We start from the raw sequence: 16,069 nt of genomic DNA, 5'->3' as shown, positions 1-16,069 counted from the left end.
GCGGTGGAGTCCGCTGCCTGTCCTGTCCCTCCTCCCCTGGAGCCAGGTACTGAGCTGGTCTCTCCCGCACAATTACGTACTCCAGCCCACCTCCTCCTCTCTTCTCTATTTTCTATCAGTGCAAAGTTTTAAAGAGACTGTAAGAAAAGCCCCACTTGAGAAACCACTACTTTGCACACCACCATTTCTGCTCTGCGAGAAGCTGCCATTTTACAGCTACAACTCCTCTGGGACTTCGGTTTATCACTCTATATAATAGAAAATCACAAATAGAATTAAAATAGAAGCTGTAAGCAACGAAAGCTTAGCTTCTAACATGATCCAGTGCCGTTTCCAAGAAGTCGAGCCATCTTTTAAGGTGTTAAGGCTGCTACTTTGAACACAGCTGGCTGAGCAGCAGTGCCTTCAAGGTCGTGGCACGTACGGAAGCTGAGGGGTGGCACCAAGGCACCAGTGTCCCTTTGGTGGTTTGGGGTCCTCGGTGCCGCCTGGCAGGGGTGGGAGGGAAGGAACTCTCCTGCAGCTCCCAGAGGGTTTAAAGGGGTTTTGGTTTGGGTCTGGATGAGCAGGCTGTCTTTCTGAGGCAGATGCAGCACAGCCTAAGGTCTGCTTCTGAGGCTGCAGCATCTGGTCCTGCAGGGACCTGGCTCTGGAGCAAGTGGGACGGGCACGGGGTCACCCTGGCCAGCAGTCTCACCTGGCGTGATTTGCCCTGCCCCACACCCAGGTTCTGCACGCCCAGCCTGCCTTCAGGAGCTCCCCGCGAAGGAGCCCTGCTAGGGCCACGCAGCACCACTGCCGTAGGCATCCCGACCCAAGCCCTCTCCCCCCGCGCTCGCACCAGCCTTCGCACCTTTTGGCAGGTCCCATCAGCGAGCCCAGCGCAGCATCCCGGCTGCCTTCAGCCGCTGCGGGCCCTGCAGCAGCGGGCATTGCCTGCCTCCGGTCACCCCGCCCCGTGCTCATCCCTGTGCCAGCGACAGGGCTCTGCCACCATTTACCTTACAGCAAAGGCTGGGTGAGGAGCGGCTGCTACAGAGAGGCGGTGATACCTGCCAGCACATGAAGTACATGTTTGCAGCACTTCCTATCCATACCTGGCTTTGTCTGTCTTTTAGGAAAGAGCACTTGAAACATCAAGTCTTGCTGCCACCTCGCACAACGACTTCACAAACCAGTAAATCATAATAGCAGTCTCCTGAGTTCAGAATAAAACAAAATCATCGTTCACTTGTTTCACATTTAAGAAAAAAACATGGTTCATTAAAACAGTTTTAATGAAAAAATAAAGTTCTGAATTAAACTATACATGGCTGAAAGTGATGAACTAAAAGAATGAAGATGTTACTTCTTTTTATTTCTCTCTCTGCTGATACTGTAACGTGCTGGACTTGTCAGACACCATCTATTGGGACAAATCTGAAAAGGTAACAGAACAAGAGTCAGTCACATTGATTAGTATCGAGCCTCTGTGAAAAAGAGGCAGTTCGCTTTGCAGTTTGCCATTTCTCCCGTAAAAGCTTCAGGAACGCCTTCCATGGAGGTCCAGTTGAATTGCAGACACGCTGTAAACAGATACCAATTTTCAGAGCAGGTCCAGCCCTTAAGCAGCTCGCGACCGGGATCTTCCAAAGCCTGTCTGTTTGCAGAGTGAAATGGCAGCATTTGAGAACTTTGGTTATTTTTCTGGCTGCAATGAACAGTCAGGCAGCTGTCAGGGACAAGTCTTTGGCAAACTCCTCGGTGGTTCCATTTAGCTTCTGGAAGGCAGCACACCACGCTCACGGCCTTAAGATTTTACAGAAGCTGGAGCTGGTTTTCAGAACCCAGAGTCAGTTCCCTCAGTAGAACGGGATTTTTATGAAGAAGCAGGACTGAAGAACAGCTGCATGTCACGCAGCTCCGTCATCCCGACCTTTCGCACCCCCGTGTCCCACGCAGCGGCACTGCAGCACTGGACCGTCTGCCTGAAGCTTTGGCAGCCCCGTGTCAGACATCTGAAGGCAGGTTCCTGGCTCTGTGTCCAGGAAAGACCCTCGGTCATCACCAGGATGCATCTCCTGATGAGCCAGTACTCAGATAAGGCGGTGGCCTAACGCCGTGTATCTGCAGGACTAACGTGGACACACTCCTGCCAGTACGGCTAGTCTCGCTTTGGCCACGGTACCAGCCAGTGACTCCCCTCGCCTCACGGTCTCACCGGAGAGAGCGCACGTTGTTCGTCAGGCATAGCTTCAGAGAAACGCCTCGAAATGTAAGCTGAATTTGTGCGATACATACGGCTCGCTCTGTTTGGTCATCGAGGAACAATGCCGCCATCTCGGTGGCCTCGCGTACAAGCCTCGGCTCCCTGTCACGTTTCTGAACGGATTTCCCTCGGGCTGAGGCCCCGGGAAGTCCCATCGAGGGACTGCAGTGTCGGCAGGGGCCTCAGCGCTCTCCTGTCCTCCCCCGCACCAGATGGATCTTCATTGCACTTCATCTTGCTAGCTGCATAGCCTGCATTTGCTTTTATCTGTATAATTTGCAACCAATAGGTTAAAGGTTCCATTTTTTTTGATTACAAATCCAGTCTCAAAAAACAGTGAAAACAAAAGTCAACTCAGCTGTCGTACTTGGATGGAAATGATCAAATCCCAAACCAGACCTGCCAAGTTCTAAGTTTACTACAGCCCCTTTTACAGTCCACGTTTGAATTCTGGGCTGAGAAAAGGGAGAGTCATCGTCTTCTTAAAACAGCACCTTAGAGTTTAACGAAGGGCCAGGAAACGGAGCAAACGGTATCCCCCCATACACACATTTGAGCCCACCATGCAAAACAAAGTCACGAAAAATCACCGTAAGAAGAGACCTTCTGGGAAGAAATCCGATGTCGCTACTCCCCAGCGCTGCCTGTCCAGAAAAAGGGCCGCTCTCTTCTTTCGGACAACGCGCTGGTCCCTCGGTGCAGGAGGAAGTCCCGTTTTCACTTGGATGATGCCAAATTGCAGAACTCCCCTGCTGCCCGGGCCCGCTGAAAAGGCGGCAGATCGCGCAGAGGTCGGTACGCATTGACGCTTGCTCCTACGGAGCCTTAGAATATCTAAGATTGATATATACGGACAAATGGGCAGGTATAATATTACATTAAAACACACGGCCATTTACTTTTCAGACTCTTCACACAGATTCCCTCCTCCTCCTCCCTCCTTGGAGGAGGAGGAGTTTCCTAGCGCAGAGAAGGTTTGCGGTTTCCCGATGGGATGAGAAAACGTACGTGGCGAAGGTATTATACATTCCCCAGACATCACCCAATTCATAGCTGTAACCGGACAAAACCCCACCGAACCCAGAGAGCTTAGTCCGTCCCTTGAGCCCATCGGTATCTAGCAGCAGTTTTGACCAGTCGGCCTCTTCTAGCCCCGGCCGCCCGCGACTTGGCGATTCCTCGTCCCTGTTGGGGCAGGCCGGCCGGGCAGCCCTTCAGCCTGAGCAGCAGCAGTTCGGGGGAGCTCTCCCTGGCCTCCTGGCCGGCGCCGGCGGCTCGCCCGCCCGCCCAAGCAGCGCACCAGCACGCGCCTCCCTCCCCTAGTCCAGGAAGCGCCTGCGTGAGCCCGTCCGGGAGCGGTTCGAACGGCGAATGTCAAACTTGGAGTCCCGGCACTTCTGGCATATGTAGACCTCTGGGACGTTCGACTTGCGGATTTTGGCGCAGGAGAGGTGGATCCAGGTGTGGCACTCATTACACTCGATCATCGGCCGCCCGGCGAAAGGCTTCATGCAGAAGCAAGTGACTAGGTCCCACGAGTCGTCATCTGCAAAGAGAAATGGCAAGCTACGTTTTTAACGGCCAACACCGCTCACCCACACTAGGAATTTACTCTCCTTTTGCACCAAATTAACTACCTGGGTTTGAGAGACAGGCGCTTTGCCAATTTTTTCCACGTCTTAAGAGAAACTAGTCTCTCTTGCACGGGAAGAGACTTTCGGCAGCGTGTGAGAGGCCATAATCCAGGAGAGGGGAACCGGCTGCTTCTATAAAGTCACAGCTTTTTGCTGTATTGCAAAAGCAGCCAACCGGCCCTCCCCTTCCCCCGAAAACCCAACCGCTACTGAATTCTGCCCAGGCAGTGCACCTTGATGTTATCCTCATGCTACAGGTAAAGTACCGAAGAGACCGGCAACGGCTCCACCACTTCCACCTGGCTAACCCTCTTCCGACAGCCAGGCCACCTACCCGAATCCACCATGATGTCCTCATCGTCGCCGGTGCCGTCCTCATCCCGAAAGACCACCTGCTTGCCCTGCCGGATGACCGTTCGCTTGCCGACGCTCTGGATCTCCACCGTCTGCTCGGCCGTCACGGCAGGGTAGGAGACGCTGGACGGCATGTCAGAGTCCCACGCCGAGCAGTGCTCGGCCGCAGACGGAGGGTCGCCCTCAGACGAGGGGCTCATCGGCGTCTCCGCGTAAGAGTCCTCCGCCTCCAGGTCCAGCAGCTTCTCCTCGTAGTCCTCCTCCGCAGACACCTCCGTTTCCCTCCTCTTCAGCTTCTTCTTCTTCCTGATCTTATCGATTTGCTTTCGCTCCGGTAGGAAGTTGCCGGGTTTTGCCCGCTGGAACAGGGAACCGTACGGTTTTGCCCGCTTGAGCTGGCTGAAATTCTTTCTGTTCTTGGCGGGCAGGGACACGGAAGAGGGGATATCATTGAAGCGGGGGTCCCAGCTATCGCTGTCAATCGTGCCCCCGGTGCTGTTGGGAGGGCTGGGGCTGTTCCTCAGCGGCGTTTCCTGGAAAACGTCGAGAAAGCGGATAAAAGCCTTCGTTCGGAGCCGACTCGCCGAGGCGCTGCGCCCTCTCCCCCGGGGCGCTGCCTCGCACGGCCGCTCTCGCCCGAGCCGCGGCTCCCGCTCCGCCCGCTCCCGGCCCCGGGGATCTCCGGCCGGGCAGAGCCGCGGCCCGGCCCCGGCGCGGCGGGGGGAGCGGCTCCGGGATCCCTGCTTGCTCCACCCCGCCCAAAAAGCAGCCGCCCGTGCCGTCGCCCGGAGCCCTCCCAGCTGCTGCGGTTCCCCCTTTTGTTTCAGGGACGCGGCGCGGAGGCGGAACCCTCTCGCCGCCGCCGATTTTACGGAAAAGCCCGGCGGCCGCTGCCGCCGAGGGCCCGGGGGGGGCGGCCGGGCCCGGGGAGGGCTCCGGCCGGCGCCGCTGCCCCCGCGCCCCTCACCTCCTGCGGGTAGGGGATGTAGCCGGCGTAGGCCAGGACGAAGGTGCAGAACTTGTTGAAGTCTTCCACGGTCCGGTGCCGCCGGGAGGCGGGGGAGAAGTCCTGCGGGGGAAGGGGAGGGGGTCGGCGGCGGGGCCGGGCACGGCCGGGCCGGGCGGGGGAGGGGGGGGGGGGACTCGCCGCCGCCGCCGCTCCCCGCCGCCGGGCCGGGCCCCGCCCCGCACCCCCCCCGCGGCGGCCGCCACCGGGCAGCGCCGCCCCCACCACCCCCCCCCCCCGCCCCGCACCCCCGGTCTCGGCCCCGGGCCCCCGGGCGGGCCGCCCCCCGCGGCGGGAGGCGCCGCCGCCATTCCCCGCTCGGGCGGCACAAGATGGCCCCGGCCCCGCGGCGGGGCGGCGGCGGGGAGCGGGCACCGGCGGCCGGGCGAGCCGGGCCGGGCCGGGCCGGGCCGGGCCGGGCCGGGCGGCGGGAGGCGCCCCCCCCCCCCCGCCCCCACGGGGCCCCGCTCACCTCCGGGGCGAACGGGGAGGCGCAGGAGTCGGAGTCCATGTCCCGGCGCGGGAGGCGGAGGCGGGGCCGGGGCGGCGGCGGCAACCGGGCAGCGCCGACACCCGCGAACCGCTCGGTACCGGCGGGAGGCGGCGAAGGGGCGGCCGCCGGCGCGGGGGCCGCTGGGAGCCGTAGTCCGCCGGCGCGGGGGCCGCTGGGAGCCGTAGTGCGGGGCCTGCGCGGTGGCGGCCGCGGGGGCTGCCGGGAGCTGCGCTCGGCGCGGCCGCGGGAGGGCGGGACCGGACCGGGCCGGGGCGGCGTCGGGGAGCGGAGCGGAGCGGTGAGCTCGGGGGGGCGCGGGGCCCGCTGGCAGGGCCGCGGTGGGAGGGGGCGGCCCTGGGTTTCCCGCGGCGCAGCGCGGCCGCCTCTGGCCGGGCCCGGGCTCGGGCTCCGCTAGCGGCCAGGCAGGCCGAGCCCTCCGCGGCCCCGCCGTGCTGGGCGGCCCGCCCCGCCCTCGCCGCCACGCTCGGTCGCCCGGCCCCGCCGTCCCGCTCCGCCCCGGCCTCCCCGCTCCCCCCGCCCCGCCCCGTCCCTCGGGCCCGCTGCAGGCGACGGCCGCGCCCGGGCCCCGCCGCCGCGCTCGGCACGAAGCGGGTCCCAGCGAGGGGCCCGAGGCCGCGGCCTTGTTTTAGGGCCCCGCTCCCCGAAGCTGCCCCCGCTGCCCCGAGGACGGGCCCTCTCCAGCCGCGGGAACCCCGCGTCGCGCCCGTGCGGGGGCTGCTGGGGCGTGCGCGGGTGACGTGGGGCTGGCGCGCCCAAAAAGGCTGAGAACGCCACGAGTTTGGGGAAGAAGAATTTATTTTACTGCTGCGGTATTTGACTGGAAGCCGTCAGCAAGCGAGCAGGGACGGCGACACCTGGCAGGACACCCACCGTAACGCTGTTAGCCGAAGCGCCGGACCGGGGTCTCCGGAATTCCGCAGGCACGCCGTCTCTTCGATAACGGGCGGCACGGCGGAGCCGGGGGCTCGGCACCGGCGGCAGAGAGAGCGTGCCTGCTGGGAACACCCCCCGGGGCCTCGCTTTTGAGGACGACCCCGCTGTCCACCTCGAGCAGCGGCGAGGGCTGCTCCTGTCCGAGGGACGAGGGGCCCGGGCGCTGAGGCGCAAGGTTCATGAAGCGATCGGGTTTACAGAGCGAAGCTGCCTTAATCCTGGGAAACTTCGACACGGGCTTCTTAAAAATATAATTAGACTAAGCAGGGAAGGCTGCTGGCAGCGCCAGCACATTATGCAACTGCCGTTCCTCCGTGACAGGGGAATGGGGATGTTTCCAAGGGCTGTTTAGTTTATCCCACTTCCCAGCCAGAGGACGTTTTTCCCTGTGCTACCCCACCTTTATCCTCTCTCTTTTTCCCCCTTCTGTCTTTTTCCCCTCCTCTCCTTTTTCTCTTCCCTCTCCCCCCTCTCTTTTCTTCCCTCTCTCTCGTCTCTTTCCCTGTCTCTTGTTTTTTCTTTACTCTGCAAGCTGCTCTCGGGGCTGAATCCCGAGGGGCTCTGCGCAGGGTGTGACACAGCGTGTGCTCTCCCACAGGCACGGCATGGCGGCAAGCACAGGGAGCAGCGGCGGCGGCGGGACGGCAGCGGCGGCGACAACGGGGGAGCCGGCGCACGCGGTGTCGCTGCTGCGGGGGCTGAGTGCGCTGCGAGCCGAGCGGAGCCTGCTGGACGTGACGGTGGTGGCGGGTGGCCGGGAGTTTGGGGCGCACCGTGCCGTCCTGGCCGCTGCTTCCGGCTATTTCCGCGCCATGTTCGGCGGGGCGCTGCGGGAGGCGCGGGCCGAGCGGGTGCGGCTGCACGGCGTGGAGCCCGAGTGCCTGGCGCGCCTCCTCGACTTCGCCTACACCGGCCGGGTGGGCGGCCTGGGCCCCGACATCGCCGAGCGCCTGCTGCGCGCCGCCGACCTGCTGCAGTTCCCCGCCGTCAAGGAGGCCTGCGGCGCCTGGCTGGCGCGCCAGCTGGAGCCCGCCAACGCCCTGGACATGCAGGACTTTGCCGAGGCCTTCGCCTGCCCAGCGCTGGCGGCCGCCGCCCACCGCTTCGTCCTGCGGCACGTGGGCGAGCTGGGCGCCCAGCTGGAGCGGCTGCCACTGCCGCGCCTCCTCTCCTACCTGCGGGACGACGGGCTCTGCGTCCCCAAGGAGGAGGCCGCCTTCCAGCTGGCGCTGCGCTGGGTGCGCGCCGACCCCGCCGCCCGTGCCCCGCTGCTGCCCCAGCTCCTGGCCCACGTCCGCCTGCCCTTCGTGCGCCGCTTCTACCTGCTGGCCCACGTGGAGGGCGAGCCGCTGGTGGCCCGCTGCCCGCCCTGCCTGCGCCTCCTGCGCGAGGCCCGCGACTTCCAGGCTGCCCGCCTCGACCGCCACGACCGGGGGCCCTGCGCCCGCATGCGCCCCCGGCCCTCCACTGGCCTGGCCGAGATCCTTGTCCTTGTCGGCGGCTGCGACCGCGACTGTGATGAGCTCGTCACCGTCGACTGCTACAACCCGCGCACCGGCCACTGGCGCTACCTGGCCGAGTTCCCTGAGCACCTGGGTGGGGGCTACAGCGTCGCCGCGCTGGGCAACGACATCTACGTCACCGGTAAGGCGCGCGGGGTGCAAAAGCGCTGGTGTTGAGGTTTCCCTTGAAAATACATGGGTTCTGGCAGCAAGACTTGGCTTTTCTCGGGGTAGTGGACAGTCTGAAATGGCTCGGCCTTGATACGACTGGCCCGAAGACAGGCATGGGGGCTCCTGGGGTCGGTGCAGGATTTAGCAGCTGGTCTCGCTCCGGGAGGTATTTTGTCATGACTAATGCTCCTGAGCACGTGGCAGCGGTCACAGATCTTGCACTGGTAGAACTTTCTAACCGCTCACTCTGGGGGACAGAAGTGACTTGAGAGGGTTTTGAATTTCTGTCTGCGAAGATGTTTGGGTTCAGAGCCCCATGAATCACAAGCCAAGCGCGTGCTTGAGGCAGAGGCGCGTCAGAAAGCCCCTGGTTCCTCAGCCAGCCATTGCCTATGAGTCACGGTACCTTCCCCGGCACGAATCATGCCTCCTCGCAGTCCGCTGGGGCTATAATTACCTCTGTCAAGGTGACACGGATGTGTAAATTTGGCTGTTAATCTGCATGTAGATGCCTCCTTTGAACTACAGCCCCATAGCTAGAGCAGCAGCCCTGCGGTGGCTGTAACAAACCAAGGCCTGGGAAACCAGGTGCTGCAGAACAGCTTTCTCTGGGTGCGCAGGACGCGCTGACAAAGATTTGAAGGGCAGGTCAAATGCAGGTGAACAGAAAACTGTTCGTTCTCTGGTCACGAGCAGAAAACAAGGCTCCACTTTAAGGGCGGAGTTGTAAAAATGAGGGGCTACCGCACAGCTCATTTGTACGGACACCCTTGCGTCCCGTGGGAGCTTTTTGGAGCAATCCCAGGCGGGTCTGGGGGTGCCGATACTGCCGGGAGCGCTGTGCTTTGTCATGGCTGCTGCTGGCGGGGATCTTCGGCCGCTCTGCTTAGTGTCAGCATCGTAGCGCAGGCAGCAGGGAGGGATGGAAGGTTTCCGTGCTGCCAGTGGCAACGCTGCCTTGGCAGCCGGACGCTGGGGAGCGTCAGTCACAGCAGCTTCTGGATAGTGACGGGGTTGGGGTTGCAAAATGGGGAAGAAAATAGTTAGTTGGAAGGATGGAGGTGGTTGAACCTGGGAGACTCATTTTGAGTTGTGGCTGGGTACAGACCAGGAATAACATGGGAGAAATCCTTCCTGGCTTGCCAGGAAAGAAACGGTGCAAAACTTCCCTTAAAATCCTCACCGTGCACGCTACTGTGGTCCCCCAGTACAGAAATATTTTCACAATGTATGGCCCCGGGAAGCAGAAAACTGTGTGGTGGGGGTATTGAGAAGGTGTAGCTGAAGACATAACAAAGCTCCCGGTCCCGAGCCAAGCCCTCTTCTCCATCGCCCCATAGTACTTCCCTTTGCGAAACCAGACTTTGAAATGTGGCGTGCTGTGCTGCAGGAGGATCGGACGGGTCGAGGCTGTACGACTGTGTCTGGAGGTACAATTCCAGCGTGAACGAGTGGACGGAGGTGTCTCCCATGCTGAAAGCCAGGGAATACCACAGCTCCACAGTCCTGGACGGGCTGCTCTACGTGATCGCCTCTGACAGCACGGAGCGCTACGACCACTCGGTGGACAGCTGGGAGGCTCTGCAGCCCATGCTGTACCCCATGGACAACTGCTCCACCACCTCGTGCCGCGGCAAGCTGTTCGCCATAGGCTCCCTGGCTGGCAAAGAGTCCATGGTCATGCAGTGCTACGACCCCGACAGCGACCTCTGGTCCCTCGTGAACTGTGGCCACCTGCCTCCCTGGTCCTTCGCCCCAAAGACCGTCACGCTCAATGGCCTCATGTACTTCATCAGGTGAGCAGCGGGAGCGATAACCTCCCTCCCCACGTCCCCCCGAGGCCAGCCCAGGGTTCCCCCGGGAAGGCGTGCTGGTTTTGTGGGTGGTCGTAGGAGAGCACTGCATTGGGAAAGCACGGCGGTGCTTCCTCTGACCGTGCAGGTGGGTCTGGAAACCGCCACGCCTCTTCCCTTTACTTCTGTTGTAGCTAGACCTCAAAGAGCCAGGCTTAAAATTGTGTAAAAATGTCTGAATCTAAACCCACGGGCTGGGGAATAGCCAGGTATAAATCTGGCTGAAGCCAGCAGCACTGCTTGGAAATAGCCGTCTCGGTTTTCTTGGCTTCTGGTTCAACCCCCCCGTTGTTGCTATAAATAAGTGAGTAAGCTCCAAGAAAACGTTAAACTGTAGCGCAGGAGAGGACATCCTCCGTCTCAGCAGAGATAAGAGGACTGAAGATGAAATGATTGGTCACTATTTTTAAGCACCTTTCCAAATTGGGACTTAATTACCCATCTGAAGCTGTCCTGGTGGCGCAAATACTTTGGTTATCCACTTCATTAAAAATAAACTGAAAGGCATGCTAACGCTGAAGCGTTACATCTTGTGTTGACTTTGAGCAAACATAGACTTCTGTGATGGCCTCCAGATGCTTTTCTTTTTTCAGTCTTCTCTTGGCTTTGTGTAAAGCAGCAACTTCTGCCCCAGACCTTTTGCTTGATTCCTTTGGGTTCGGCCGAGAGTCTCGGTTCCAGGCAGTTGTTTGCAGGTAGCAGTTTGAGTCACTGGGTTTTCAGCAAATACTGGCAGGGGTGTTCTGGCTGTTTGGCTACTTGTCACAAGCCGGTTCTATAGGCTTCCCTTTTTCTTATCCACTTGAAAATACTGATGATTTGACGTTTCAGGATTTCTGATCGCTTAGGTATCTGCAGGAGTTAATGAGGAGGTTATTGAGGTCAGGTTTTTCTCCCCTCATTTCACATGCTGCTCTGTATAAAGCTGTACAATAATCTTTGGAGGACAGAGGAATAGGTTACGAATGAAAGTCACAAACTCATTTCTTGGTTAGTTTTAAATAGCTCAGACTAAAGCTTCTGACTGACGACCCCCTCTAGTGGGACAAGTTTTATGACTATAAATACGGCATAGCAGCGAGGCTTAGGTCTTCAGCTGTGTCCTTCTTAGAGCTCACCCTGAGACGGGAGAGGAGGTCCAGGCCTGACTTCACCAGTGCCTGGAAACGCCTTTGCCTCTCGTCTCCCTTTCAGTCCGGTGGGGCTCTCAGCTTCATGCCTGGAAGTATGTGACTCGCCCGCTGCTGTTAGTTATGGGAAGCGTTGTGAGCAGCAGCAGTTCTTTGTAGGAATGCTTGTCCAGAGCGTAACCAGAAAGTCCCATGGCACGCGCCTCGGCTTCGCCGCAGGCTTAGCAGGCGGATTTCTAGACTAATGGCTTGCTAAACAGACGCTGCTGTTGTAGGTGAGATTTCTCGCTTATTTTTACTCCCTCCCCCTGCTCAGATTTATGTCAGCAATCGATAGCGATACCTTGTCACCTGCACAATGTGTGGCAACGTGCGATGTCATGATAGATACAAAGACAATAAAATATTCCTTGCGGCCTTTTGAATCCGTCTGTAACGGGACTGTCTTGGAGTGACTGACAGCACTTCTCCAGCTGCCCTGACCTTGTCCTCTTCGCATTCTTGTGTCAGGGGTGTGCGTTTCTGCGTCGCAAACGTCCCTCACCTGTCGCTGTCGCCCTCCCGTCTCACAAGTGGAGCGGGTGAGAGAAGCCTTGGGGGATTACGCTGTCCCTGCCAGCTCTTCTCTCACAGTCCTCTGGCCCATCTAAATTTGGCATTGGTGAAAAACTTGAGCAGTAGGGATGCCATTATTTTGAAGCACATGGAGGTTTAAGCCTCTCCAGAACAGCAGTAATTTTTCTTCCAGACCCTGAAGCACTTGGCACCAAAGCCAGGTCAGTCTGTGAAATGCAGACATGAAGAAAGGCTGCGAACACACCTACCATAGATGCAGATGTAAAAAAAAAAAAAACTGCTAGATTTGAGAAAGTCCTCAGGATTGTGCAGCAATTTCCAGCCCAGCAGCAGCATACTTGTGCGCTGGACTCCGAGTGGGGCTTGCGGTCCGGAGCAGCTCACCCCGCTGTCTCGGGTGGAGCGACGAACTTTGGGAGGTGGAAAACAGCACATGCTGTCAGCTTGCTCTGTCCCCAGGCATCTTGTCTGCCCTCCCTCCTAGGCAGTGTCCTAAAACTCAGCGTACACCAGAAGGCATAGAGCACATTGCTTTGCCTGTAGAGAAGCTCCGAAGGGGCGTTCGGGCTCTTTGGATGTAGGTCACTGGCACTGAGAACAAGATGTGCTCCTGCGCTAATACGTGGTACGTGCGCGATGTCTGTGCCAGCCTGCGTCGTGTTTAGGGGTGCAGCAGAGAGGGCCAGGCGTTTTCTGGGGTTGAACGTCACTGCTGGCACAGGAGGAGCCCATGCTGGAGGCTGCATCGAGACCTGCGCCTTCGTACAGGAACCCTTTGGTCTCTGATAACACGTAGCGGGATTGGAGCACAAGTGCTCATGGCGGCGTTTCAGGCTGTTGAACTGGGGGCTTCACAAGGCAGGAGGTTTTTGGAACGCAGAAGAGTAATTTTGTGTTATCTCCCACAGAGACGACTCAGCTGAAGTGGATGTTTACAATCCAGCGAAGAATGAATGGGATAAAATCCCTGCCATGCTTCAGGTAGGACGCTTACCCTGACCTACTGGGTATCTTCCAGTGTTAAAAATCGGCTTAATTTACCTCTGGAAAACAAGGTGCTCTTTAGATTATAACCCCTTGCCCACGGAGTGCGTTTCAGCATATCGCAGTCACCTGGAAGAAAAAGTCCTGGTCTGTGATTGCGTATCCAGGTGCGCAGCCCGGCACGTGAGAGCTGGGGACAGCGAGAAAGCTCTGTCTGCTCCCGGTGTTGGGCAGCGCTGGTTCGGCATCAGCAGCTGGTGGGTGCTGAGCCCCGTCCAAGCAAGCCGCTGCAGGACAGCACCCGACACCTTTATCGTCTGCCTAATGGGGCAAAGCCCTCCTTTAACTGTTGTGTACGGTTATTTTTAAATTGCAGGTTCATGTTGGGGGGAGCGTGGCCGTGCTCGGCGGGAAGCTCTACGTCTCCGGTGGCTACGATAACACGTTTGAACTCTCGGACGTGCTGGAAGCCTACGACCCCGAGACACGAACGTGGAGCGTGGTGGGCCGGCTCCCCGAGCCCATCTTCTGGCACGGCAGCGTCAGCATATTCCGGCAGTTCATGCCGGAAACCACACAGGAGGACGACGGCATCATGCTGGACAACACCATCAACTTGAACAGGCAGCGCCAAAACCTTCACAACCAGAACCTTAACGAACTTCGTTAGCAGGGGAAGGCGCTGCACCCCTGGCTCGACGCGAGATCGTTCTCCAGAACCAGTGTTGCTTTGAGAGAAGGCAGAGGCAAACCGGTGCTTGGAAACAAAAACGTACTGATCCTAGAGGGAGTGAAAACTCTGCATGTTTGAGGCGCTGTTGCAGAACCGCAGCCGGCGAGGCCTCCGCTGCGGTGTCCCTCGGCCCGTCTCTGGGGTGGGAGAAGGCGCCGCGCTGCCCGCAGAGGAGACCCGAGAGGTGAACTCTGAGGAAAGCGATCGCGTTGAACGGCACCGCAGCGTTGCAGCTTATGGCTTTTGGTCAGACGCCTTTCACTGGGAGCTCCTTCACCCCGTAACGCTTCGTTTGCCGCTAAACTCCTTTCTTCAGTTTCTTTTTCGGGAGGGGTCTGTCTGGTAGGACGGTGGTCTGGACCCCACCTCTGTTCCGTGCCTCGGAGGAGGACAGACCTGCTGTGCACGTCTTCCTCTGCGTGGTTAGAGGCGGGAAGGGCCTTCCCACAGAGCTGGAGGTCTGTTAGGGGCGAGAGGTCGATAGGAGAACGCGGCCCTTCCTGCCCTGCCGCCGTGGTCCTCGGTTCCCGTTCCTGTAGCAGGCATCTCGCCGAGGCAGGGTTAGGAGGCTTCACCTTTCCCTTTGTCTGAACTTCAGTTCCTCCTGTATTTTGGTGGTGGGTTTTTTTTTTAAGTTGCACCATTTAAACTTTTGCAGGTATTTGTTTTCCAACCCTTCCTAGCAGAGCACTTTTTCCTTTGAAGAAGAAACACCCTTATTTATCTTGTAATCACATTCTCACAACTAGAGTGTTTTCATTTCTGATTGCCCTCCTTTAAGGGGAAGGGGAGAAGCGAGTACCCCTCCTAGCTGGCCCAAGGAGCGACTCCTTGGGCTGGCCGCTGCTGCCCTCGAGGACGAGCCGTTCCCCCTTCCCGGTGCGACAGGGCTTGGCGATAGCGGGGCCGAACTAGGCAGAAAAAGCTGCTGCCTGTGGCGAGGGCTGTTTGCTGTCGGTTCTCCTGTGCTGAGCAATCGGCCGGCATGCTGGGCTGGGCAGACAGGCCCCACGAAGCGAGCGCGAGTTTTTATTTCTTCACTGTTTTAAAGGAGCTAAATCAGCATTGTGCTATTTTAGGGGAAAAAAACCCCAAACAACTCACGGGGAAAGGTGAGCGCAGCTTCCTCAGGAGATTCACTGCAGGCTTGCAGAATTGCTGGTGGTGTTCAGATACCTTGATGCAGAATTGCTTTTAAATGCATCACCTTGTGGGAAGGAACCCACCGGACCTTTGGAGAGGTCTCGTGCCTGTCGTGCCTCTGGTTTGCAGGAGCTCTCGGGATTTGGGCAATCGGAAAATGCCGCCAAGGTGTTTTGGCAAAGGTGTAGGAGTTAGCCAGAGTGTTGCGGATTGAAAGGTAGCTATTTTAGGGGTTTTTGTTCTTCTTTTTGTTTGGGGTTTGCTGGGTTTTTTTGGCCTGTGTAAGATTTGCCTTTATACTCGCCCAAGTGACCTCGCTAGCTTGGGCTGTGTTTCCTCTATCTACCTTAGCTGAAGAGAAGCTGCGTGCAGTTTACTCATGGAATGTTTCTTGAACAAGCAAACAGCTAAAACTGCGGTACGGCTCACCCAAAAACGAGCATCGCACCTTCGGGAAAATGTAAAGCGTGACAACGGCTGAAGTGTTGGCTGGATGCGTTCGCTTTTTCTGTCTTTCATTTTTAACCAATGGGAAAAAAAAATTAATTTAAACTTAATTCAGAGACGGAAAGCCCTTATACTTGATTGCACGCCTTCCAGCTTGCCCTTGGATTGAGTAGTGTTGGAGCCCCATCTCCACAGCATCAGCCTCTTCGCAGCTCGTAAAAAAAAGAAAAAATCTGTTTTGCCTTGAGTGCTATTTTACACCACGCTCCTCAGCTGTAGAACTTGGGAAAGCCGCTCATGAAATCTGGGCTGTTCTCCAAGTCTGAAACTTTGACAGTGCCTTGAAACGGCCGCGTGCCGGCGGAGGGGTGTAAACCCCTCCCTGGCGCTGCCGCGGGCCCCCGCAACTCGGGGCGGCTCCTTCGTCTCTGGGAGCGATGGCCGTGTCCCGCCGCGCTGATCCCCGAGGCCAGAGCAGCCCATCCCCGCGGCGCCGTGTCGCGCCCGGGGAGAGGCGGCGCACCGCGCAGCTGCACTCGCGTTGCAGCCTGAAGTATTTATGCCGAACTATAAATAGTACGCACACTCTGTCTCATACTGTAGCGCTCGCTGCTGGACCTGCCACCCCCAGATTCCCCAACCGGCTGAACAGTTACGGATCTGTATTTATTTTTTTGTAAAATTCATTGTGTCCGAATCTTTGAGTACAGTTTAAATACCATCCTTTGAAACAAAGGCATTTTACAATTAATGTATTTTTATTCTCATAGTTTGTTTTTCAATTTACTTGCAGCAGTCAAGTTAAATAAAACGTTACATAAATCTCTCTGTTGTCTTTGAG

At 58.3% G+C, this 16,069-nt stretch overlaps 2 protein-coding genes across 2 annotated transcripts; one reads left to right on the top strand and one right to left on the bottom strand.

Moving 5' to 3' along the window:
• Positions 1-3,553: 3,553 nt before the first annotated feature.
• On the bottom strand, positions 3,554-5,753 carry PHF13 (PHD finger protein 13). Its single transcript, XM_075721489.1, has 4 exons — positions 5,715-5,753; positions 5,204-5,305; positions 4,217-4,769; positions 3,554-3,794 (listed from the first exon to the last, which is right to left on the bottom strand). Exons 1-4 carry the CDS (start codon positions 5,751-5,753, stop codon positions 3,568-3,570), a joined length of 921 nt encoding a protein of 306 aa, XP_075577604.1. The 3' UTR covers positions 3,554-3,567.
• Positions 5,754-7,142: 1,389 nt separating this feature from the next.
• KLHL21 (kelch like family member 21) lies at positions 7,143-15,607 on the top strand. Its single transcript, XM_009492771.2, has 4 exons — positions 7,143-8,333; positions 9,753-10,158; positions 12,830-12,902; positions 13,282-15,607. The coding sequence occupies exons 1-4, from the start codon at positions 7,295-7,297 to the stop codon at positions 13,573-13,575; spliced, it is 1,812 nt and encodes a 603-aa protein (XP_009491046.2). The 5' UTR covers positions 7,143-7,294; the 3' UTR covers positions 13,576-15,607.
• Positions 15,608-16,069: the final 462 nt, after the last annotated feature.

The sequence above is a fragment of the Pelecanus crispus genome, chromosome 15, assembly GCF_030463565.1.
Source record: "Pelecanus crispus isolate bPelCri1 chromosome 15, bPelCri1.pri, whole genome shotgun sequence".
Taxonomy (NCBI): Eukaryota; Metazoa; Chordata; class Aves; order Pelecaniformes; family Pelecanidae; genus Pelecanus; species Pelecanus crispus.
The sequence above is the reverse complement of the archived record's forward strand: the minus strand, read 5'-3'. Positions and strand labels throughout refer to the sequence as shown.

Excerpts from the sequence above, each read along its gene's own strand:
- PHF13 (XM_075721489.1), bottom strand. The coding sequence starts at position 5,753 with ATGGACTCCGACTCCTGCGCCTCCCCGTTCGCCCCGGAG. Across the intron at positions 5,306-5,714 it reads CCTCCCCGTTCGCCCCGGAG|GACTTCTCCCCCGCCTCCCG; the intron begins GTGAGCGGGGCC and ends CTTCCCCCGCAG. Across the intron at positions 4,770-5,203 it reads ACATCCCCTACCCGCAGGAG|GAAACGCCGCTGAGGAACAG; the intron begins GTGAGGGGCGCG and ends GACGTTTTCCAG.
- KLHL21 (XM_009492771.2), top strand. The coding sequence starts at position 7,295 with ATGGCGGCAAGCACAGGGAGCAGCGGCGGCGGCGGGACGGCAGCGGCG. Across the intron at positions 8,334-9,752 it reads CAACGACATCTACGTCACCG|GAGGATCGGACGGGTCGAGG; the intron begins GTAAGGCGCGCG and ends GCTGTGCTGCAG. Across the intron at positions 10,159-12,829 it reads GGCCTCATGTACTTCATCAG|AGACGACTCAGCTGAAGTGG; the intron begins GTGAGCAGCGGG and ends TATCTCCCACAG.